General features: G+C 35.8%; 1 protein-coding gene across 6 annotated transcripts in view; it reads right to left on the bottom strand.

The window, feature by feature from the left end:
• Window positions 1-22,971, bottom strand: part of LOC114533436 — a 119,176-nt gene that overhangs the window by 45,134 nt on the left and 51,071 nt on the right. For all 6 annotated transcript variants that reach the window (XM_028554949.1, XM_028554948.1, XM_028554952.1 and 3 more), the window contains 33 exons: window positions 22,594-22,920; window positions 21,957-22,196; window positions 20,711-20,824; window positions 20,133-20,405; window positions 19,278-19,799; window positions 19,011-19,124; window positions 18,400-18,784; window positions 17,901-18,268; window positions 17,273-17,392; window positions 16,825-16,947; window positions 15,822-16,148; window positions 15,187-15,426; window positions 13,936-14,049; window positions 13,358-13,630; window positions 12,501-13,022; window positions 12,234-12,347; window positions 11,623-12,007; window positions 11,086-11,453; window positions 10,265-10,384; window positions 9,903-10,025; window positions 9,426-9,551; window positions 9,002-9,124; window positions 8,253-8,591; window positions 7,578-7,817; window positions 6,406-6,516; window positions 5,546-5,818; window positions 4,813-5,334; window positions 4,321-4,437; window positions 3,645-4,029; window positions 3,029-3,396; window positions 2,618-2,737; window positions 2,319-2,441; window positions 652-990 (listed from right to left, as the gene is read on the bottom strand). In XM_028554949.1, coding sequence (XP_028410750.1) covers window positions 652-990; window positions 2,319-2,441; window positions 2,618-2,737; window positions 3,029-3,396; window positions 3,645-4,029; window positions 4,321-4,437; window positions 4,813-5,334; window positions 5,546-5,818; window positions 6,406-6,516; window positions 7,578-7,817; window positions 8,253-8,591; window positions 9,002-9,124; window positions 9,426-9,551; window positions 9,903-10,025; window positions 10,265-10,384; window positions 11,086-11,453; window positions 11,623-12,007; window positions 12,234-12,347; window positions 12,501-13,022; window positions 13,358-13,630; window positions 13,936-14,049; window positions 15,187-15,426; window positions 15,822-16,148; window positions 16,825-16,947; window positions 17,273-17,392; window positions 17,901-18,268; window positions 18,400-18,784; window positions 19,011-19,124; window positions 19,278-19,799; window positions 20,133-20,405; window positions 20,711-20,824; window positions 21,957-22,196; window positions 22,594-22,920 — 8,358 coding nt within the window. The remainder of the gene's footprint in view (window positions 1-651; window positions 991-2,318; window positions 2,442-2,617; window positions 2,738-3,028; window positions 3,397-3,644; window positions 4,030-4,320; window positions 4,438-4,812; window positions 5,335-5,545; window positions 5,819-6,405; window positions 6,517-7,577; window positions 7,818-8,252; window positions 8,592-9,001; window positions 9,125-9,425; window positions 9,552-9,902; window positions 10,026-10,264; window positions 10,385-11,085; window positions 11,454-11,622; window positions 12,008-12,233; window positions 12,348-12,500; window positions 13,023-13,357; window positions 13,631-13,935; window positions 14,050-15,186; window positions 15,427-15,821; window positions 16,149-16,824; window positions 16,948-17,272; window positions 17,393-17,900; window positions 18,269-18,399; window positions 18,785-19,010; window positions 19,125-19,277; window positions 19,800-20,132; window positions 20,406-20,710; window positions 20,825-21,956; window positions 22,197-22,593; window positions 22,921-22,971) is intronic.

Below are 22,971 nucleotides of genomic sequence, written 5' to 3'. Positions count from 1 at the left end.
TTTAGGACATGTTACACGGTGCTATTTTTCTTGCAACTTGCAATGCTATTCTTCTTTTGAGATATGCAAATTTGACAACTATCGAACTTAAGTCTTCATTACAATCCATTACTTTTACACTTACATTTTGAAGTCTCTTTACTAATTTACATCTCCGAAAAGTAGAATTGCATTGCAAGTTGCAAGAAAAATTGCACCGTGTAATATGGCATTTAAATTTCCATTTGACATTCGGAGAGGAGGGGGGGGGGGGTACAATAAGATTTGAAGCATGCCCTCGTAGAGTTTCCAAAATTCACCAATAGTCTCCACTATGGGTAACTGAAAGCAGCATGTCTTATTTAAAGATATCACGCTATAGATTTAACGCTGCAAAAGATTTATTTCGAATTCATTTAAATTCCTTATTTCCACTTCATTTCTCACAACTCGAAAGAAGCAGGCGAAATATTTCGCATTTTGCAGAAACATTTTGACGGAATCAGCACTTGATGGGTTGACGTGTAATCCATTAATCTTCAGGTTTCGAGCATATTTCCTCCAAACCCAGTAACAACAAGTTAATGCGGAAAAAAACAAGAAATGATAGAAATGCATGCATGATAAACAAAATATTGGAAAATAAAAGAATAACTCGTATAATTAACAAACCTAATACGCGCGCACCATTGTTGGTATTGAACATGTGTGATTTCGCAAGTCTCAAGCCTTCGGCAGTATTAGTGCCTCCACCCGTGTACGGAATGTTGTCTATAGCAGAATAGAGATCTTGCCGTGTTGGAAATGCTTGAGAAAATGTAAGATGCAATGACGCCGAGGAGGCATATGATATCACGGAGACCCTTGTTTTGTTTTGTGAAACTTTGAAGTGAAAGATAAGGTCCTTTACAAACGATTTCATTGTCTCAAAATGTGCTGATCCGATACTACCAGAACTGTCTAACATAAATCCAAGATCACTCTTCGTCGTACATCTTGGAATTAATTTGCCTACAAAAAAAAATGCAACAACATTTGAATAACTCTGTCCAACATTTGTACAAGTACGAGTTAAAATACGAGCGACTTATCTGTATGGGTATTTACAATGGCGAGTGCGTTGCACGTATATAGGTAGTGGGCTACTATTTTCGAGAGACTTATAAGACAAAGAGATTTTCGCCATATTGGATGACATTTGAATTGCAAAAAATCCTTTGTTAAAATCATCCAACATGGCGGCGATGACGCCACATGAGAACTACCTATAAATCATATAGAGATCTGTCGCGAGTATTTTAAAGTGCTTGGGAAAGTCATTATCAAAGAAAACTACTTTGCGTACAGTGGCGTAGCCAGCCTAACAATTTAGTCATGCTATGCTAATATTTTGGTGTTCATGCATTGACTGTGAAAACAATAAATTTCTAAATAAATGTATAATAAAAGAATATTGTTCTGAATTTCTGCGTAAGAGCTGGCGTATTAATTGGGAGCGGTCCCATTGGTGCACACCATTCATTTATAAAATTTTACTGGGGGATTTATTAAGCATTTAACCCCCCCCCCTCCCGGATAAGCTCCGCCGGCCTTGGGCTATAGAAACCCATGTAACTGGATTTTCCTTTGGAGCAATCCATAGATTTTCCATAATATAGGGTGGATAACAAAAGGCAACCACTTAATTTTCAAAAATATTTACTTAAAGTGGCGTAGCTAGCCTGACGATTTGTCCTGCTATGCTAATATTTTGGTGTTCATTGACTGTGAAAACAATAAATTTCTAAAGAGATGAATAATTATTTTAACTCAAAATTTACATAGCGGGACAAAATCGTCAGGCTGGCTACGCCACTGTTCACTTTGTGAGCTGCACAATTAGAAGTACTATTGTACTATATTTAGAAATATATGAGGTATAAGGCATCTACAGGGTGTCCCAAAAAAACCCGAAAACTATTGAAATCACTTATTGTTAAAATTTAAATGCCGTGTTCACGAATTTCAGCCCGTGGGTATTTAATGCAACTTATAAAATGCTAAATGCTTTGTGTTGCTAGAGAAAGGGGACACGTCGAAGGTCATCGTCCTTGAGATGCACATTTAAATAATGTTATCCATAATTATTTTTAAATTGTAAAAATTGTTAATAAATATCATTTTTGCGAACAAGCAAATTTGACTGTATTATATGCATGCATAAAAATGCTTATGGCAACCCCGATTTATACACTTGTGGGCCCAGCAGAGTGCTTAGGCATTCAAACTCTAACAATGGCATTGTTATGGGTGATTTCAATAGTTTTCGTTTTTTTTGGGACACCCTGTATAATACATACATGTTCGCCCATCTCCGGTATAATCTTCGTTACAAAGGCAGGTAAATGAACCATCCGTGTTTATACATGTCGCTCGAATTGAATGATCACAATTGTTACTCCCAATCTCGCATTCATTTATATCTGTAGTCATAAAACACAAATAATTTCAAGACTTGGTAAATATCTGACGAATCTCTTCTACGAGCGGATATCAATATTATTGCATGGGGCACGCTGCAACAGTGATACTATTGGTGACTTCATTCACATCCCTCAAATAGAATAAGCGAATATACTATAATTATATAGAAGATTACCTTCGCAATGACTACCATTTCTAGCATACCCTACACTACAAGTACAGGTGAAACTTCCAAGAGTGTTTTCGCATACAAATTTCTCGGGACAGTGAGTTCGAAGCTGGCATTCATCTGTGTCTGTATTCAAAAAATAAAAAGTCTATTTATTAGAGTTTATTAATTTAGCCGGAAAATACATATAGTAGCTACATGAAAAACGTACTTTAAAAAAGCAGTTCTTGGGTCATTTTGCCCCTGAACTACTCTCATGTAGACATTTGTGATTTACGGTGGAGACCTAATTTAAATGCATGCTTGTGCATGTATTGAAAAAAAACTTAAAGTCTTAAAGACTCGATCTAATGAGCAGATTCAATCTGTATGAATTGATAAAAAGTGTTAGAGGGGATGCAAAGACATAAAACTTACCATATGCTACAACTAAATCGTGAATTTGAACATTATTAGTGATATTCCCAAGCTTCTCAAGCGATGTTTTCAAATACATATCAATCCGGTTGTTGTTGATGTCAAAAACAAACAAATTAAGAAAGTCAGAAGTCACTTCAATTTTGCCTGGATACGATATATTTAAGGAAACTGTTTCTTTATTAGGCAGTGTTTTCATGACGCTGTGATAGCTTCCATCGAAATTTGCCCAGTAAATAACATTATTGTATTCGTCAAAAAAAATTGACTGTGCAGAACCGCCGGCAAAATGGATCTCTGACTTTGATTGTTCAGATGGATTGTAGCGCACGATTTGTGGATCATTTGCACTTGCTATGTAGAGGTAACTGTAAAAAAGAAAAATTATAAGCGAAAAAATTAAGTTAATGTCAAACAAACAACTACAGTATGTGATGTTGAAAATCATCCATCATGCATGGCGAGAACGTATTGAAAAGCATCTACGTGAAAAAGAAGAAATTTAATAGTGCAAAAGTTTAGTAGTACAACTACAAACCTCTACAAAAAAGGACACCATTAAGAATTAAACTTGTATTCGTGCAAAAGTAAAAATTGACAATGAATCGTATTATACCCATTAGTTGTGTCCATTTCAAGATCTGTGACGTTGGATAGATAGGATAAAGCATCGATTTTAATATCTTGTCCACCTGTCATAATGTGTGTTCTTAATTTATGTTCAATTGAGTGATAATAAATTATCGAATTTGTTCTCCCATCCACCGTGAATAAATCCACATCATTGATTGATGTTGTAGTAGCATCTGAGCCATCCAAATTGTAACTTGTAAAGCCTTGTAACTTCACATACAGGTACAACCGTTTGTTTATTGCATCAAAAGACAGTAAAGCATTCACTCTATCGTCAACTTTGGTTGGGATACTTGTGGATATTTTCGTATTATAAGAATGCGTGCCAAGTGATGTTGAGAAGAATAAATACGGTATTTGGTGACGAACTAGAAAGTAATAACAAGCAATTCATGAGGGCAATTGACGAACATGCAAATCACCAAATTAATTTAAACTTTATTTTCTCGCTCGTAAAACACACATCTACTGTAATTCGTAAAACACACATCTACTATAATTTAAAATTTCTTCTACTTGAAAGCGGCCAAAATATTCGAAGTTGACTAAAACGACTAAGGGCTAAAATTATAATGATGCATGCAAGTTTTGTTAAATCATAAATTCTTATTACTAGTCCTATTCAAGTGCGACAGTTATAGAGCATTAGTCACAGTTACCTTCACTTTCGCATCTTTCACCGCGATATTCAGCAGGACATCTGCATTGAAATGACGAAGGACCAAGATTGATGCAAGTTCCTCTATTGTAACATGGAGCACTTGCGCAAGGGGTATCTATGAAAAATGGACAAATTAAAGTGTGCAAATTTAATTTCTTATTTTACTTCAAAAATGGGCATTTTTTTCGTCACATTTAAACGCTATAAAAGCTAAGTTAGTGGAAGATAATCAGATTAAACTTTGAATCATATGATTTTGTTATTTTGAACAAAATGAAAACATATTCTTCTTTCTAGCTTCGAAGGTTTTTCACAAGCTTAGTCGAGCTATATGATTTTGATAAAGGAAAACCTCCTTTTCTCAACTTAGAACCAAGTAATTATATAATTATATTATTCTATCTCTCTTTGTGCATGCATGCATACTGACATGGGATTTTGCTATAAAATTATAAGTATAACCAAATTTTACAATAACCATTATACTTACGGCAAATTGCAGATTCATTTGTTCCCTTCCATGGTATATTAACATGGGGTGAGCAATCATCAGCGTAAGCTTCAAGAGCCTGACAATAACAAACAACAGGATCATCTTCACAAGCACACATATCATATTCACAGTCTTCAATATACCCTTCACTGGTCGCATCGATGTAACTGGAACAAATACTGAAGGGCGGGTTAAGTAATGTTGAACACTTTTCACGGGCCAGCAATCTTCTAGCTGGTTTGACATCACATGGGTGTAGCACTTCAACAGCATTTGCGCATTCTGGATCAACTTTCCAAGAGTTTCCGAAGGCTACTGGGTCAGTTAAAACTGTTCTATTGGATGTCCAGAATTCATCATCGCGTCTTTTATTATAGGTACCGCATAAACCAGATGTTCTGTTTAAATAACGACCACGAACGGTCACTCGCACATTGTAGACATTGTTCCAAAATACTGTGACACCATAATCACTTGTTACCAATGTTTGACCACTTGCAGGTTTAGTAATGTTAACACCTTGAAAATATGATCGAATAAAGTGTAATAGTCGGTGAAGAACATGGATCGATGAGATTAGGTATTATTATATTTTTGCTTATAATTATGCCGTCAGTTTATCAAATACATATTTACATTAAGTCATACTTGATTTATTCAAAGTATTTTTTCCAGATATAAAAGGAGAAACGGTTATCATTTAATAGATCTGCAAATAATTTCAAGATACCTGGACAGAAGACTGGCAATGTGACTTTCGCTCCATTGACCAATGTCATTCCTCTTCGGAGATGAATGGAGGTTGAATTGGTGAATAAGACTGTCAATGATTTCGTACACGTCGGAAGTCCATTTCCACAAGGTTCATTTGCTTGCCTTATTTCAAATGTGTTGTTTACAAAGTCTTTTGCCAGAACATATTCACATTTTCCCATGAAGTCAAAACGTCTTCCATCGAATGTCGTGTAATGCGGATCTCCCTGAGCTTTACATGTCGCTTCAACTACAAATGAAAGTATAAATTTCATTTATTGCTGCCTTTAAAAGCTGTATAGGGCAGTAAAAGTTCATGTACGCACGGTACAGGGAAATTCAAATGAAATAATTAAGGCTAGAGCATTGTCCTTTGTCTCATGGTCTAAAGGTTAAGAGACAAAAAATAGCGTTGAAGCAGCCTGACGACTTGAACCTTGTTGTTCACATGAGCTCGAAATAACTTAATTTCCGACGCGAGGCTACTCGTTGTCCCAGGACAAAATTCCATGCGTTTCCATCGACTCTGGGACAAGTTCTCTGACTTGTCCCAGAGTACTACATAGCGGGATACCGGCAAATGTACATGACTATGCCTTGTAAAACGAAATAAATTATATCATTTGCCATTACTATTTTTGGCCATGCACTTCTAGATTGTTTGTCTCTGAACTTAAATCTAGAATTTTATTTCTAACGATCTTTTTGTCCCGAGGTATAGGTTGCAGTGAAACACATGGCGCAAGTATAGAGTATATTCTTCTCTGTAGCACCGAGACACTCGAGTTAGCTCCTGATGTTAAGTATTCTTTTTCAGAGAGTAATTATAGTTCCTACCTCTTTTATCACAGTTTTCTCCTTCAAAATCAGCGTTACAAACACATTGATGGGTATCACCAACCGCTACACAAATTTCATTTCTTCCGCAAGTGAGTTCATCACAGTTTACTAAACAGAGAAATGGAAAAATAAGCGCTGTTCAAATGAAACGAGACGGTTGTTTCAATAACATACAACAGGTATCGATTATGACGCAAGCGTTTGGGAAAATATGCATGCGATATAGCTGCATGGTGATAAACAAGATAATATATTCATGGATAAAACCACTGTCCGGCCTATGGAGGGACCAGGGTCGTAAGTACAAAATAAATGTAATTGTTGGGATACATGTTTTTCAAATAAATTATTCAGTTCTGCTCGACGGATTTCTATTTTAAGCTATTGCACTTACAAAGGAAATCCGTCGGGCGGAACTGAATGATTATATTTATTATTCATTAGATAGTGTAATCGTCTGCTGATTGGCTGAAAATGTACGGATAATTTCAGATATCCCTCAGTGCTCGAGCTATATTTCAGCGGACATAGCGTTATCTGTTGGTGCGCATGCTTTTTGCCAGCTTTTATAGTGTTAGGTTGTTATCTGCAGACGTTTGTGGACCGCACCCGCGGTTTCATAACGGTATCGTGCACAAGCGCAGGAAATTCGCGAGCTTCGGTTTTTTCTATTTACGTAATAAAATTTAACAATGGCTGCAAGTACGAGTGCTCGATTCGCATCAGTTTCAAACAGTGGCGTAGCCAGCCAGACGATAAAGTCATGCTATGCAAATTTTATGTTATTATCATAATTTATCTCTTTAGAAATTCATTGTTTTCACAGTCAATGAACACCAAAATATTAGCATAGCATGACTAAATTGTCGGACTGGCTACGCCACTGGTTTCAAAACAGGGAATGGAGAAAATACTCGCTAATAGAGACTCAGGATACACGAAGAAGTCTACGAAGTACCATTTTGAATGACGAGCAATAAATTGTTTGAATATTTACGTTTTATTATGCTCATGTCCTCTAAAGTCAAAGATCTAAAATTTCCATTCAAGTTTGGCAAAGTTATTTTCATACCAAAAAATACCCAATTCAATTAGGTTCTTGTTTGTATATAATTTTTTTGGACGGTGGATAAACAATAAAACTGTATTAAAAAGTAATAAAACCGTACCTTTGCAAGTAGTAGACGACATATTCCGTGCCAAAGTCGCGAATTCATTAAAATTCTGTAACAAATAGACATGATTATCCACGGGAGGAGAAGCCATTGTCCTAAGTTCGTCCACATCGATTCCTGAGCCAACTCCAATAGAATATATGACAATACCAGAGTTTTTCAATTCTTGCGATGGTAGTCCGACACTGCCACTGCTCCTCCCATCGGTTAAGACTATCAATACTCTTTTTGTTCCTGAAAAAATTCCGTTTAATATACATGGGCCCATGGCCACAGCAGATTCATAATTACAAGCAGGGAATAAATTTCGATATAATTATCATCATGCATATTTCCCCGGTCCCATTTATTCATTATTTTATTTTGGAAAGGGTTCAATGTGATTGTGATGGACATAATTCAAATGTAGGACATGTCTCACGTTCAAACATCCATTAAACTGGAAGAAAATAAGGCTTCTTACCAAAAAGAATCAATAAAGATCAGATTTTTCTTTATGGGTTAAGAAAATCTAATCTTCTCAGAATAAAATCGGCGCGATCAGATACTTTACTCCCCAAATTAGTTTAAAAATAAACTTTTCGAAGTTGGTTTTGAACACATTTGAGTCGAATGCACACCAAACCAATTATTATATCAAATGATTCAATAGAATCCAATTCAACAAACCTAATATGCGGGCACCATTGTTTGTATTGAACATGTCAGATTTCGCAAGTCTCAAGCCTTGGGCAGTATTAGTGCCTCCACCAGTGTAAGGAATGTTGTCTATCGCGGAATGAAGATCTTGTCGTGTCGGAAACTCCCGAGAAAATGTAAAACGTAAAGTCGGTGAGGACGCATATGACATCACGGAGACCCTTGTATTGTTTTGTGAAATCTTAAAATGATCGGTAAGGTCCTTAACAAAAGATTTTATTGTCTCAAAATGTCCAGACCCAATACTACCAGAACTGTCTAACATAAATCCAAGATCACTCTTCGTCGTACATCTTGAAATTAGTTCACCTTAAAAGGAAAGAAAGCACGTAAATGCCACGACAGTTTAAGATACCACTGGGTATAATTGCTGTAAACTATATACTTGTTGATGGCTAACATACGAATAACATCTGTTTGCCAGCTAGCTTAGATTTTTTTTTTAAAATAGAGGCAATAATATATAATTATTATGGTGCATGTATCAGGGAAGTGATTTTGAATAAAGGGAGGGTCATTCTCGAAATATTTTCTGCCTTGAAAAATTGTTTCCAATGCATGAAATAATTCAGTCCTCGTGAAAGCCATAGGAAACGTGGTCAATAGGTCGTGGTCAAGGATTGATTCTTCTTGCGGTCACCTTTCTTTAATTTTTTTTAGTTTTCACAGCATGTAAGAGTAGTTTCACTTTAAAGCTATTGTGGGATACAGATACATACACGTTTGTCCATCTCCGGTATAGTCTTCCTTACAAACACAGGTAAAAGAGCCTTCGGTGTTGATACACGTTGCTCGAAATGGATTATCGCAGTTGTGTGTTCCAGTGTCGCACTCATTTATATCTGAAGACATAAATCACAAATAGAACTGTAAGGTTAGTCTTCTTCCAGTCAAGTAGCTATATGAGAGCTTCACTGTATCTGGCAAAGTTTTAACAAAGCGCTCTCTCGCAGGTGACTGTTCCCATTTTGCACTCGTCAATATCTGAGATTTACAATAATTGCATGCATTGTAGTGTTTTAGAAAATATTCTCTCTTTATTTCCAGGCGTGTGTATTAATGCACTGCAAATATCAATATTTAATTTTTCTGCATTCTGCAATAAAATGAGCACAATAATCATTACATATGGTTGGTACAAACCGATGCAAAAGGTGCCGTCTCCAGTGTATCCAATCGGGCAAGAACAAACGTAGGAACCCGGAGTATTCAAGCAAGTTGCATTCGGATTAACGCAAATGTCTGGTTTCAAGAAGCATTCGTTAATATCTGAAGAGAGAAAACGGGAATTATGACTGTTGCATTTTTTTCGAGTAATTATTAATGAATGTTTAGAACAATAATAAGACCATTTAGCTAAATTTCTTGAATTTTTGTTTTGTTCCCTTATCAATTTCAACAGAACATTTTTCTGATTTTTTGAAGGTTATATCGGTATATGTTTTACTTTCTTTCATGCACATAATTTAGCAGACATCTTGAACACGCAGTTTTCACTAATGGTGCAACCGCCTACAATTTTTTGTGATTGACATCGTCAATGCTGAAGATATACCAAGTCTAAAAGTCTTTTCAAGGTTTAATTTTTCTTTTCTTTATAATACCTTTCTCATTCTTTACCTGAACAAAGTTTCCCATTTCCATTATATCCAATGTTACATGAACAGCTGAACGATCCATTTGTGTTAACACACGACGCTTGAGCATTGCAGGTGTCTCTTCCCATTTTGCACTCGTCAATATCTGGTAATGGGATTTACAATAATTGCATGCATTATAATGTTTTAGAAAACATTTATTTCCAGGCGTGTATATTAATGCACTGCAAATATCAATATTTAATTTTTCTGCATTCTACAATAAAACGGGCGCATTAATCATTATATATGATTTGAGAAGCAAATTTGAAACCTTTCTTCATTAGTTCAAAAGTTGAAATTGCTAAGAAGAAACTCAGCAAGAATTTTTGTATATGTTGCTACCTGCACAGTTCACACCATTTCCAGAAAACCCTTCCTTGCAAGAGCAGTTAAAACTTCCCAATGAATCTGAGCATGTTGAATAAACAGAGCAAAAGGCTCCACGGCAACATTCATCCACGTCTAAAAATGAAAAAAATGTTTGCGAAATTTTTTATTGAATATAATTTTTGGAAACGGGTATTCGAATACACAAAATTAATCGGGTGCATCATTTACCATCTATCCTCTGCTCATTAAAAAAAATTACCCAACATTTACAATACATGTACTTTTGTACTGTGTACTATTATCATCAAATTTAAAATTATTTTTAGAAATATTATATCTCAACTGTAAATCATCCAATCAGAAAGCTCGCTTTGTACCACGTGATCAGTAAATTAATCATGGAGTCCCATCGAATTTTTTCACATTACGCTATAAAAGTCGAATACCCCGCTGCAGAGTTTGCGTGTACCACGCGTGGATGCTTCGCACACGACTCGAGGTTGTCAACAATTTCAAAATAGAGGCAAAAGAAGCCATTTCACCCAGCTTTTGCGCTGCCTACACGTTGTTTCGATATAGTATATAATTTATAGACCTTCCGCTCGGGGAATTCGACGAAATATAACCCCCTCGAGAAGATATATCCCTCCCTTGGGGGTAATATTTCGTCGAATTCCCCTCGCTCCAGGTCTATAAATGATAATTATCGATTGTAAAATAGAAGCCCTATTAACGTACATTATTTCAGCTAATTAAACCTGTACGGAAGCAAGAAGATTTAAAGATTAACTACCATTGCAAGTCATTCTTAAAATATTCAAAGAGCTACTCACCATATGCAACAACAAAACCGGCCATTTCCTGGTTCAACGAAATGTTTCCACCTTGTTTTAAAAATAAGTTCTTGACATACATGTAAATCAACTTATTATCTTTAGATAACACATACAAATTGTCAATATCAGTCGCAACTTGTATTTTGTTTGAATAGGTAATGTTCAGCTTGCTTGTTTTGCCAGTATATGTCGTTTTCATGACCTCGTAACCAGTGTCCTCGTAATTTATCCAGTAGATAGCACTGTCGTATACGTCAACAGAAATTGACTGCGCTAACCCAGAGTAGGTGAAATTTTTGAAAGTTTGATCATTTGGATCGTAACGAATTATTGGAGGATTTGAGGATCTGGCTATATAGAGATAACTATGAAAAGAAAGAGTACATGGTTTTACGAAATGTGTGAAAAAATCGTACATTTAAGCACTAACTGTTCCTTGGACGTTATTGGATGTTTTAATCTGCAGCTATTACATAAGTGTAATGGATGTCTGCTATTATACTTAGAATTAGGAGTAAGATTTACGTAATTTACCCTGAAACTATGTCGATTTCCAAATCTCTTACGTCAGAGATATCCGATAGAGCCTCAACTGCAGTTTGTTGACCACTTGAAATATTGTGCATCCATATAGTTTTATGAAGTGAGTGGAAATAATATATCACATTACTTTTGCCATCGACCGTGAAAAAGCTTACATTACTGATCGGTATGGAGGTAGCGTTGGAACCATCCAAATTGTAACTATGAAATCCTGTATTATTAAAATACAGGTACAACCTTCTGTTTATACCATCATATGACAACAAAGCATTTAAACGATCATCGATACTGTTCGCGCTGAGTGTGTGTTCTTTTGTGCTATAGGACAAAGTGCCCATTGATGTGGAAACGAATAAATAAGGTACTTGGCATTGATCTGAAAAGAAGAAACGTTAGTCGTGAATTTTCGTTCCAAAAACATAGTTGGAAATATTGCTACACATGATTTTAAAACAATAATAAATGTTCACTTTCTACTGTAAAAATTCGAACATCTCATCGAAATCTCATCGACATTCTAACCGTTGGTTTACCCGGAATTCCTATAAGCAGGCGAATTGAACGACCAACAAGAAACATGACAGTGTTCAGGATTTAGTTACCTTGAATTTCACATCTATCTCCCAGGAAACTAGGATGACATCTACATTCAAATGAAGCGCCAACGTTTGTACATCTTCCTCCATTGTAACATGGAGCACTCGCACAAGGGGTACCTTTCAAAAGAAGGTTCAATAATCGCTCAGAATGATTGAAATATTTATAATCAAGTCAACTGTGTAACACGCAAAAATGTTGAATACTGGAAGCACAAAATATTCATTTCAAAGAAATCTCAAGAAGTGCAGTTACAGTAGTTATTTACTTACGGCAAATTGAGGATTCATCTAGACTCTCCCAAGGTATAACAACATTGGAAGCACAATCATCAGCGTAAGCTTCAAGAGCCTGACAATAACAAACAACAGGATCATCTTCACAAGCACACATATCATATTCACAATCTTCAATATATCCTTCTTGAACCGGATCGATATAACTGGAACAATTACTGAAAGGTGGTTTGGTTAACGCTGAACACTTATTACGAGCTATCAATTTTCTCCCTGGATTGATGTCACATGGGTGCGGCACTTCAACGGCTTCGTCACATTCTGGATCAACTTTCCAAGAATTTCCGAATGCAACAGAATCAGTTGTACATATTCCATCGTAAGTGCAGAAATCATCACCTCGTCTTTTATTATAAGTACCACATAAACCAGATGTTCTATTTATATAACGACCTAGAATTGTCACTCGCACATTGTAGACATTGTTCCAAAATACTGTCACACCATAATCACTTGTTACCAATGTTTGACCACTTCCAGGTCTACTAATGTTAACATCTTGAAAGGAATATAAAATAGAATAATAAGTCGGGGACTTTCAATGGAGCGAAGACAAACTGTACAATAGAGAATAATTGTTATGCTATGCGCCCCCCTACTTTGCTTCTCAGATCAGAATAATGAATACACTTTGATGTGATCCATGTGATCCTTGTCAAATTATGTTAATTCATGTGATCTATGATTCGCCCAACTTAATTACTCGCAAAATAGAAAAGAAAAGCTGAAGAGAAACTAAAGGTATAGAATTTTATTGTTTTAAATAAAAAATGAATCATTTTATCTTGACTCATGAAATTTTTTTATCCAATAGAACTCATAAACCGAGATACCTGGATAGTCGACTGGCAACGTAACTTTCACACCATTAACTAACGTCATTCCTCTTCGGAGATGAATAAAGGTTGAATTTGTAAATATCACAGTCAATGATTTTGTACACGTCGGAAGTCCATTTCCACAGGGTTCATTTTCTTGCCTTATTTCAAATGTGTTGTTTACAAAGTCTTTTGCCAGAACATATTCACATTTTCCCATGAAGTCAAAACGTTTTCCATCGAATGTCGTGTAATGTGGATCTCCCTGAGCTTTACATGTCGCTTCAACTACAAATAGGAGTTTAAAATATAAATTGAGCTGTTGTTGTTCGCATAAGGAATACATAAATAAAATATAGTTTCGTGGAAATACTGTGGGTAGATGTCGAAAACTCTCATGCTCAGACCACTCGTCATTCGATGGCCCATCCCTTGAGACGTTTCAATCTAGAAAGTTCTGTAAATTTTTATCGCGGCATTTTTCCGTGCTAAGCTTAGTTTTCGTCAAGATCATCTTACGATAATCGAATATGTATCCGAAACGCCCAAAAAATGCAGTTAATACACATATTCGTAGATAATATTGCACCTACCTCTCTTTTCGCAACTTTGTCCTTCAAAATCATGGTTACAAACACATTGATGGGTGCCACCGACCGCAACACACATTTCATTTTCTCCGCACTTCATTTCATTGCAGTTTAAAACTAAAATGAAAAAAATCTAAATAAGTATAATAGAAAAACAATTTGTAAAATTCAATAGATTCTCGACTTCGAAATCCAAGTAATTAGCTCTGTTATATGATAATAATCTTTAATTAGGAAAACTTTGTCACTATAAAGTGGTTTTCACAAAGGTCCTGCTTATATAGATCACTATAAAAAAATATGAAACTATATGTATTAGATAAAAGTCGCTTTTTAAACATTCAACAAGACGCCTACTCAGGCGATCACTGGGACTACAGTTATCTCGTAGTAACAGGGCATGTTCGTGACACGCGCGCGAGAAACGATCCTAGGACGATTTCGATTGGTTCGAAGACTTCGTGCCGCCCACGCGTGATTTTTGTAAACTCGCGACGCAAAAGAAAAAACCGAGCCCATTTTACAACTCGGTCTACCTACCAACGGTAGTCCGAGTAATAAAATATAGATAAGTCTAGGGTTATTAGGTTAAAGGTTTGAGAGTAACTTTCTCTTAAAAATCGATAATGAGGAAGCATTTCGTAAATATCACTGTGCTTGTTCATTTAGAATTGTGTTTATTTTTCTGTCGCACATTCTGCTACAAGCATGCATCTATACCACCCCGATTCGTTTCCTAGAATACCAGGCTGACCTGGGCGCGGTTTTCTGCTTTGCAATTAAAACCTTGAACCAAACTTGTACCAAATAAGGCGTTTGTTACACAGGCAAAATGTAATAGCGCGGCATAACATACCATTGACAAGCAGAACAAGAAATAAGTAGTAAAATTCAAGGCTCGGTATAATATGTTAGTCATTAACTAATCTCACATTTGCGCGAGATATTCGCTCAGGGAATTTTTTTTGCAAATATTACCAATTAATGGATTATAACCAACAAGAATACTAGTATGTTTTGCTTCTCATGTACATAATTTGAATAAATTGACGAATTTTAGTAAGTATGGACAGGAGCGCTTGGCATTGGTGATTGCGAGCAAAGTGTGGCACCTAATAACGTTTATCATCTCATTAAATAATATTGTTTGAATTGCATTCGAAGCGACCAAAATGCGACGTGTAACCTAGGGATACATTTATGCATGGTTTAGATGTGTTATAAAAAATATGTTAAAGAACGATAAAACCATACCTTTGCAAGTTGAGGACGACATATTCTGTGCCAAAGTTGCAAATTCATTAAAATCTTGCAATAAGTAAACATATTTATCTGCAGGATGTGAAGCCATTGTTTTCAACTCGTTTACATCGATTCCTGAGCCAACTCCAATCGAATATACGATAACGCCTGCTTTTTTTAGCTCCTGGGATGGTTGGGCAACATTTCCACTGCTTTTCCCATCAGTCAACACTATCAGTATTCTTTTTGTGTCTGAATGAATAATTTTTATTTATATTTCATTTATATTCGCTATTAACAACATCATGATGAAAAATATTGCATATTGCTGCGTATGCTAGAGTACATATTTTCGGTTCAGGATGAGAGCTCTAGGGGGACGCAATGAGATGTACTGATAAAATTTTTAAAATTCGCTAATTTTCTAGACCTGAGATAACGAAAAGCCAACATAACTTAATCAAAGATCTGGATTGGGTTTGTAATTGATATAAAGGTGAAATAACAAGGGAGCGCATATTCATAATTTCATTATTATTGAATCCCTTCAAATTTTTTTATGGCGCTAGATACGTGATAAACGTGATATGCATGCATGATAAACAAAAAATAACAAAATAAAAGAATAACTCGTATAATTAACAAACCTGATATGCGGGTATTAAACATGTGCGATTTCGCAAGTGTCAAGGCTGCGGCAGTATTAGTGCCTCCACCCGTGTACGGAATGTTGTCTATAGCAGAATAAAGATCTTGCCGTGTTGGAAATGCTTGAGAAAATGTAAGATGCAATGACGGCGAGGAGGCATATGACATCACGGAGACCCTTGTATTGTTTTGTGAAACTTTGAAGTGATAGATAAGGTCCTTTACAAACGATTTCATTGTCTCAAAATGTGCTGACCCAATACTACCAGAACTGTCTAACATAAATCCAAGATCAATCTTCGTCGTACACCTTGGAATTAATTTACCTACGAAAAGAAAATGGAAGAACATTTTAATAAATAAAAAAATTGCCCGTTGAATCAGACTTGCATTGCAAGTACTAGTTAACGACTTATCTGTATGGGAATTTTACATGGCGAGTGCGTTGCTCGCAAATCCCATAGAGAAAAGTCGCTTGTATTTTGAGATTTTTTGTGAAATTGATTATCAATCTATGACAGCACTCTTGCATTACCTTTTATACAGAACAACCACATGGAGTACTTACCGATCTATACTTGCATCATATGTCTCATTGCATGCATGTGAAGAAAATACTGTAAAGTTATCAGTACCTATAGACATTAATTATTCCGAATTTCGCAAAAAGGATTAAAGTATTGGGAAGAAAAAATAGACCCATTGTTAGGCATAAAAGATAAAAAAACCCAACATTCCCCAGAAATAATGATCAATGTTATCAAACTGTTTTCCGGTCGAGCTTTGGTAGAGATATTAAGAATATTAACGTCAATGAGTCCGCAACGATGTTTGGCATAGATAACCCATGGCGCTGAAAATTTTTTTATGTACAGTACACTGCAACTAAGGATATCAATATTATACCAAAATGGCATAATTTCCTTTCTAACTTTCTATAATGATGACAAATCCTAGATATTTAAATTATATCATATTCTCAATTGTAGACGTTATACATACATGTTCGCCCATCTCCAGTATAATCTTCGTTACAAATACAGGCAAATGAACCATTCGTGTTTATACATGATGCTCGAATTGAATGATCACAGTTGTTACTCCCAATCTCGCATTCATTTATATCTGTAGTGTTAAAACAAAATAATTCCAGACAAGGTACATAAATACTAGGTACATACATTTCCCGCCGTCTGGGGCAAATAGTAAAGCGTAGTTCTTATATGTCACCAACGGTCGACGATGGCCATGCATTATCGGTGATATGCTTTTTTATTTTGAATTTTTTTTTGTTACAGCCCACAACATACATCGGCGTTGTCAGTGACATATGAGACATGCAGGCTTTAACGAAGCTTATTTTAAGCAAATATTGCAAAACGCCGGCACACGACTGTTGTAAAACATTTTTTTAGTTGAAAGAGACACAGCGTGGCATTTATGTGTGTACCTTCACAATTTTCACCATTTCCAGTGTATCCTTCTTTGCAAGAGCAGTTAAAACTTCCCAATGAATCTGAACATGTTGAATACACTGAACAAAATGTTCCACGGCAACATTCATCCACGTCTAAAAAATGAAAAATGGCTTTAAGCAAATTTTTATTGAGTACATTTTTACAATGTTTCTTGAATATTGAAGCCTGAAATAAATAATTTTGTTTATAGGTGCTGTGTATTTTAAATGTGATTGGTTCATTCATAGTCACATGACTTTAAATAAATGCAATGAAAGTGAAAGTGAAAGTGAAAAGTGCAAGTGAAAAATTGTTGCCCGCATATTGTCATAACAAGGTTTTTTGAAATGAAATTGTCGTGTAACATGTAGGTTTTTTTTATATAACAAAACACTTAATGTCGCTACACCTGGGAAATAGTCAGTTTTTTTCCTCGAGTCTCAATGTTTCCCTCGACTCAGACTCATGGGAAAACAAAACTCACTATTTCCTCGGGAGCATACATTAAGTGTATAATATTTCAGCATGCAAGTTAAACCTGTACACAAGCAACAAGATTTAAAGATTTAAAGATTATCGACTATTGCAAATCATTCTTAAAATATACAAAGATCTGCTCACCATATGCAACGACAAGACCTCTAATCTCCCGCTGTAATGAAATGATTCCAACATCTCGTGCATTCAAATTCTTGATATATTTGAGAATGAGGTTATCATGCTTAGATATCACGTACAAATTTTCAATATCAGTCGCAACTTGTATTTTGTTTGAATATGTAATGTTCAGGTTGCTTGTTTTGCCAGTATATGTCGTTTTCATGACCTCGTAACCTGTGTCCTCGTAATTGATCCAGTAGATAGCTCTGTCGTATACGTCAACAGAAATTGATTGCGCTAACCCGGGATAGGTGAAGTTTTTGATTGATTGATCATTTGGATCGTAGCGAATGATTGGGGGATTTGAGGATCTGGCCATATAGAGATAACTATGAAAAGGAAAAAATTAAATACATGGCTTTGCGAAATAGAAAAAGTACAGCTCAGTACCAATAACGGGGCTTGCAGTGGTGGGAAATTAAGGAGATAAACATGTAAGGAATTAACAAATATGATTTACCCTGAAACTATGTCGATTTCCAAGTCTCTTACGTCAGAGATATCCGATAGAGCCTCAACTGCAGTTTGTTGACCACTTGAAATATTGTACATCCATATGTTTTTATGAAGTGAGTGGTAATAATATATCACATTACTTTTGCCATCGACCGTGAAAAAGCTTACATTACTGATCGGTATGGAGGTAGCGTTGGAACCATCCAAATTGTAACTATGAAATCCTGTATTATTAAAATACAGGTACAACCTTCTGTTTATACCATCATATGACAACAAAGCATTTAAACGATCATCGATACTGTTCGCGCCAAGTGTGTAATCTTTAGTGCTATAGGACAAAGTGCCCATTGACGTGGAAACGAATAAATAAGGTACTTGGCATTGATCTGAAAAGAAGAAACGTTAGTCGTGAATTTTCGTTCTAAAAACATAGTTGGAAATATTGCTACACATGATTTTAAAACAATAATAAATGTTCACTTTCTACTGTAAAAATTCGAACATCTCATCGAAATCTCATCGACATTCTAACCATTGGTTTACCCGGAATTCCTATAAGCAGGCGAATTGAACGACCAACAAGAAACATGACAGTGTTCAGGATTTAGTTACCTTGAATTTCACATCTATCTCCCAGGAAACTAGGATGACATCTACATTCAAATGAAGCACCAACGTTTGTACATCTTCCTCCATTGTAACATGGAGCACTCGCACAAGGGGTACCTTTCAAAAGAAGGTTCGATAATCGCTCAGAATGATGGAAATATTTATAATCAAGTCAACTGTGTAACACGCAAAAATGTTGAATACTGGAAGCACAAAATATTCATTTCAAAGAAATCTCAAGAAGTGCAGTTACAGTAGTTATTTACTTACGGCAAATTGAGGATTCATCTAGACTCTCCCAAGGTATAACAACATTGGAAGCACAATCATCAGCGTAAGCTTCAAGAGCCTGACAATAACAAACAACAGGATCATCTTCACAAGCACACATATCATATTCACAATCTTCAATATATCCTTCTTGAACCGGATCGATATAACTGGAACAATTACTGAAAGGTGGTTTGGTTAACGCTGAACACTTATTACGAGCTATCAATTTTCTCCCTGGATTGATGTCACATGGGTGCGGCACTTCAACGGCTTCGTCACATTCTGGATCAACTTTCCAAGAATTTCCGAATGCAACAGAATCAGTTGTACATATTCCATCGTAAGTGCAGAAATCATCACCTCGTCTTTTATTATAAGTACCACATAAACCAGATGTTCTATTTATATAACGACCTAGAATTGTCACTCGCACATTGTAGACATTGTTCCAAAATACTGTCACACCGTAATCACTTGTTACCAATGTTTGACCACTTCCAGGTCTACTAATGTTAACATCTTGAAAGGAATATAAAATAGAATAATAAGTCGGGGACTTTCAATGGAGCGAAGACAAACTGTACAATAGAGAATAATTGTTATGCTATGCGCCCCCCTACTTTGCTTCTCAGATCAGAATAATAATACACTTTGATGTGATCCATGTGATCCATGTCAAATTATGTTAATTCATGTGATCCATGATTCGCCCAACTTAATTACTCGCAAAATAGAAAAGAAAAGCTGAAGAGAAACTAAAGGTATAGAATTTTATTGTTTTAAATAAAAAATGAATCATTTTATCTTGACTCATGAAATTTTTTATCCAATAGAACTCATAAACCGAGATACCTGGATAGTCGACTGGCAACGTAACTTTCACACCATTAACTAACGTCATTCCTCTTCGGAGATGAATAAAGGTTGAATTTGTAAATATCACAGTCAATGATTTCGTACACGTCGGAAGTCCATTTCCACAAGGTTCATTTGCTTGCCTTATTTCAAATGTGTTGTTTACAAAGTCTTTTGCCAGAACATATTCACATTTTCCCATGAAGTCAAAACGTTTTCCATCGAATGTCGTGTAATGTGGATCTCCCTGAGCTTTACATGTCGCTTCAACTACAAATAGGAGTTTAAAATATAAATTGAGCTGTTGTTGTTCGCATAAGGAATACATAAATAAAATATAGTTTCGTGGAAATACTGTGGGTAGATGTCGAAAACTCTCATGCTCAGACCACTCGTCATTCGATGGCCCATCCCTTGAGACGTTTCAATCTAGAAAGTTCTGTAAATTTTTATCGCGGCATTTTTCCGTGCTAAGCTTAGTTTTCGTCAAGATCATCTTACGATAATCGAATATGTATCCGAAACGCCCAAAAAATACTGGTAATGCTTATATTCGTAAATAAGATTGTACCTACCTCTCTTTTCGCAACTTTGTCCTTCAAAATCATGGTTACAAACACATTGATGGGTGCCACCGACCGCAACACACATTTCATTTTCTCCGCACTTCATTTCATTGCAGTTTAAAACTAAAATGAAAAAAATCTAAATGAGTATAATAGAAAAACAATTTGTAAAATTCAATAGATTCTCGACTTCGAAATGCAAGTAATTAGCTCTGTTATATGATAATAATCTTTAATTAGGAAAACTTTGTCACTATAAAGTGGTTTTCACAAAGGTACTGCTTATATAGATCACTATAAAAAAATATGAAACTATATGTATTAGATAAAAGTCGCTTTTTAAACATTCAACAAGACGCCTACTCAGGCGATCACTGGGACTACAGTTATCTCGTAGTAACAGGGCATGTTCGTGACACGCGCGCGAGAAACGATCCTAGGACGATTTCGATTGGTTCGAAGACTTCGTGCCGCCCACGCGTGATTTTTGTAAACTCGCGACGCAAAAGAAAAAACCGAGCCAATTTTACAACTCGGTCTACCTACGGTAGTTCGAGTAATAAAATATAGATAAGTCTAGGGTTATTAGGTTAAAGGTTTGAGAGTAACTTTCTCTTAAAAATCGATAATGAGGAAGCATTTCGTAAATATCACTGTGCTTGTTCATTTAGAATTGTGTTTATTTCTCTGTCGCACATTCTGCTACAAGCATGCATCTATACCACCCCGATTCGTTTCCTAGAATACCACGCTGACCTGGGCGCGGTTTTCTGCTTTGCAATTAAAACCTTGAACCAAACTTGTACCAAATAAGGCGTTTGTTACACAGGCAAAATGTAATAGCGCAGCATAACAATACCATTGACAAGCAGAACAAGAAATAAGTAGTAAAATTCAAGGCTCGGTATAATATGTTAGTCATTAACTAATCTCACATTTGCGCGAGATATTCGCTCAGGGAATTTTTTTTGCAAATAATACCAATTAATGGATTATAACCAACACGAATACTAGTTTTTTGCTTCTCATGTACATAATTTGAATAAATTGACGAATCTTAGTAAGTATGGACAGGAGCGCTTGGCATTGGTGATTGCGAGCAAAGTGTGGCACCTAATAACGTTTATCATCTCATTAAATAATATTGTTTGAATTGCATTCGAAGCGACCAAAATGCGACGTGTAACCTAGGGATACATTTATGCATGGTTTAGATGTGTTATAAAAAATATGTTAAAGAACGATAAAACCATACCTTTGCAAGTTGAGGACGACATATTCTGTGCCAAAGTTGCAAATTCATTAAAATCTTGCAATAAGTAAACATATTTATCTGCAGGATGTGAAGCCATTGTTTTCAACTCGTTTACATCGATTCCTGAGCCAACTCCAATCGAATATACGATAACGCCTGCTTTTTTTAGCTCCTGGGATGGTTGCGCAACATTTCCACTGCTTTTCCCATCAGTCAACACTATCAGTATTCTTTTTGTGTCTGAATGAATAATTTTTATTTATATTTCATTTATATTCGCTATTAACAACATCATGATGAAAAATATTGCATATTGCTGCCTAAGCAAGAGTACATATTTTCGGTTCAGGAGGAGAGCTCCAGGGGGACGCAATGAGATGTACTGATAAAATTTTTAAAATTCGCTAATTTTCTAGACCTGAGATAACGAAAAGCCAACATAACTTAATCAAAGATCTGGATTGGGTTTGTAATTGAAATAAAGGTGAAATAACAAGGGAGCGCATATTCATAATTTCATTATTATTGAATCCGTTCAAATTTTTTTTTATGGCGCTAAATACGTGATAAACGTGATATGCATGCATGATAAACAAAAAATAACAAAATAAAAGAATAACTCGTATAATTAACAAACCTGATATGCGGGTATTAAACATGTGCGATTTCGCAAGTGTCAAGGCTGCGGCAGTATTAGTGCCTCCACCCGTGTACGGAATGTTGTCTATAGCAGAATAGAGATCTTGCCGTGTTGGAAATGTTTGAGAAAATGTAAGATGCAATGACGGCGAGGAGGCATATGACATCACGGAGACCCTTGTATTGTTTTGTGAAACTTTGAAGTGATAGATAAGGTCCTTTACAAACGATTTCATTGTCTCAAAATGTGCTGACCCGATACTACCAGAACTGTCTAACATAAATCCAAGATCAATCTTCGTCGTACACCTTGGAATTAATTTACCTACGAAAAGAAAATGGAAGAACATTTTAATAAATAAAAAAATTGCCCGTT

This window comes from Dendronephthya gigantea, unplaced genomic scaffold (genome assembly GCF_004324835.1).
Source record: "Dendronephthya gigantea isolate DGI-Jeju-01 unplaced genomic scaffold, DenGig_1.0 000090F, whole genome shotgun sequence".
In the NCBI taxonomy this organism is placed as follows: Eukaryota; Metazoa; Cnidaria; class Anthozoa; order Malacalcyonacea; family Nephtheidae; genus Dendronephthya; species Dendronephthya gigantea.
The sequence above is the reverse complement of the archived record's forward strand: the minus strand, read 5'-3'. Positions and strand labels throughout refer to the sequence as shown.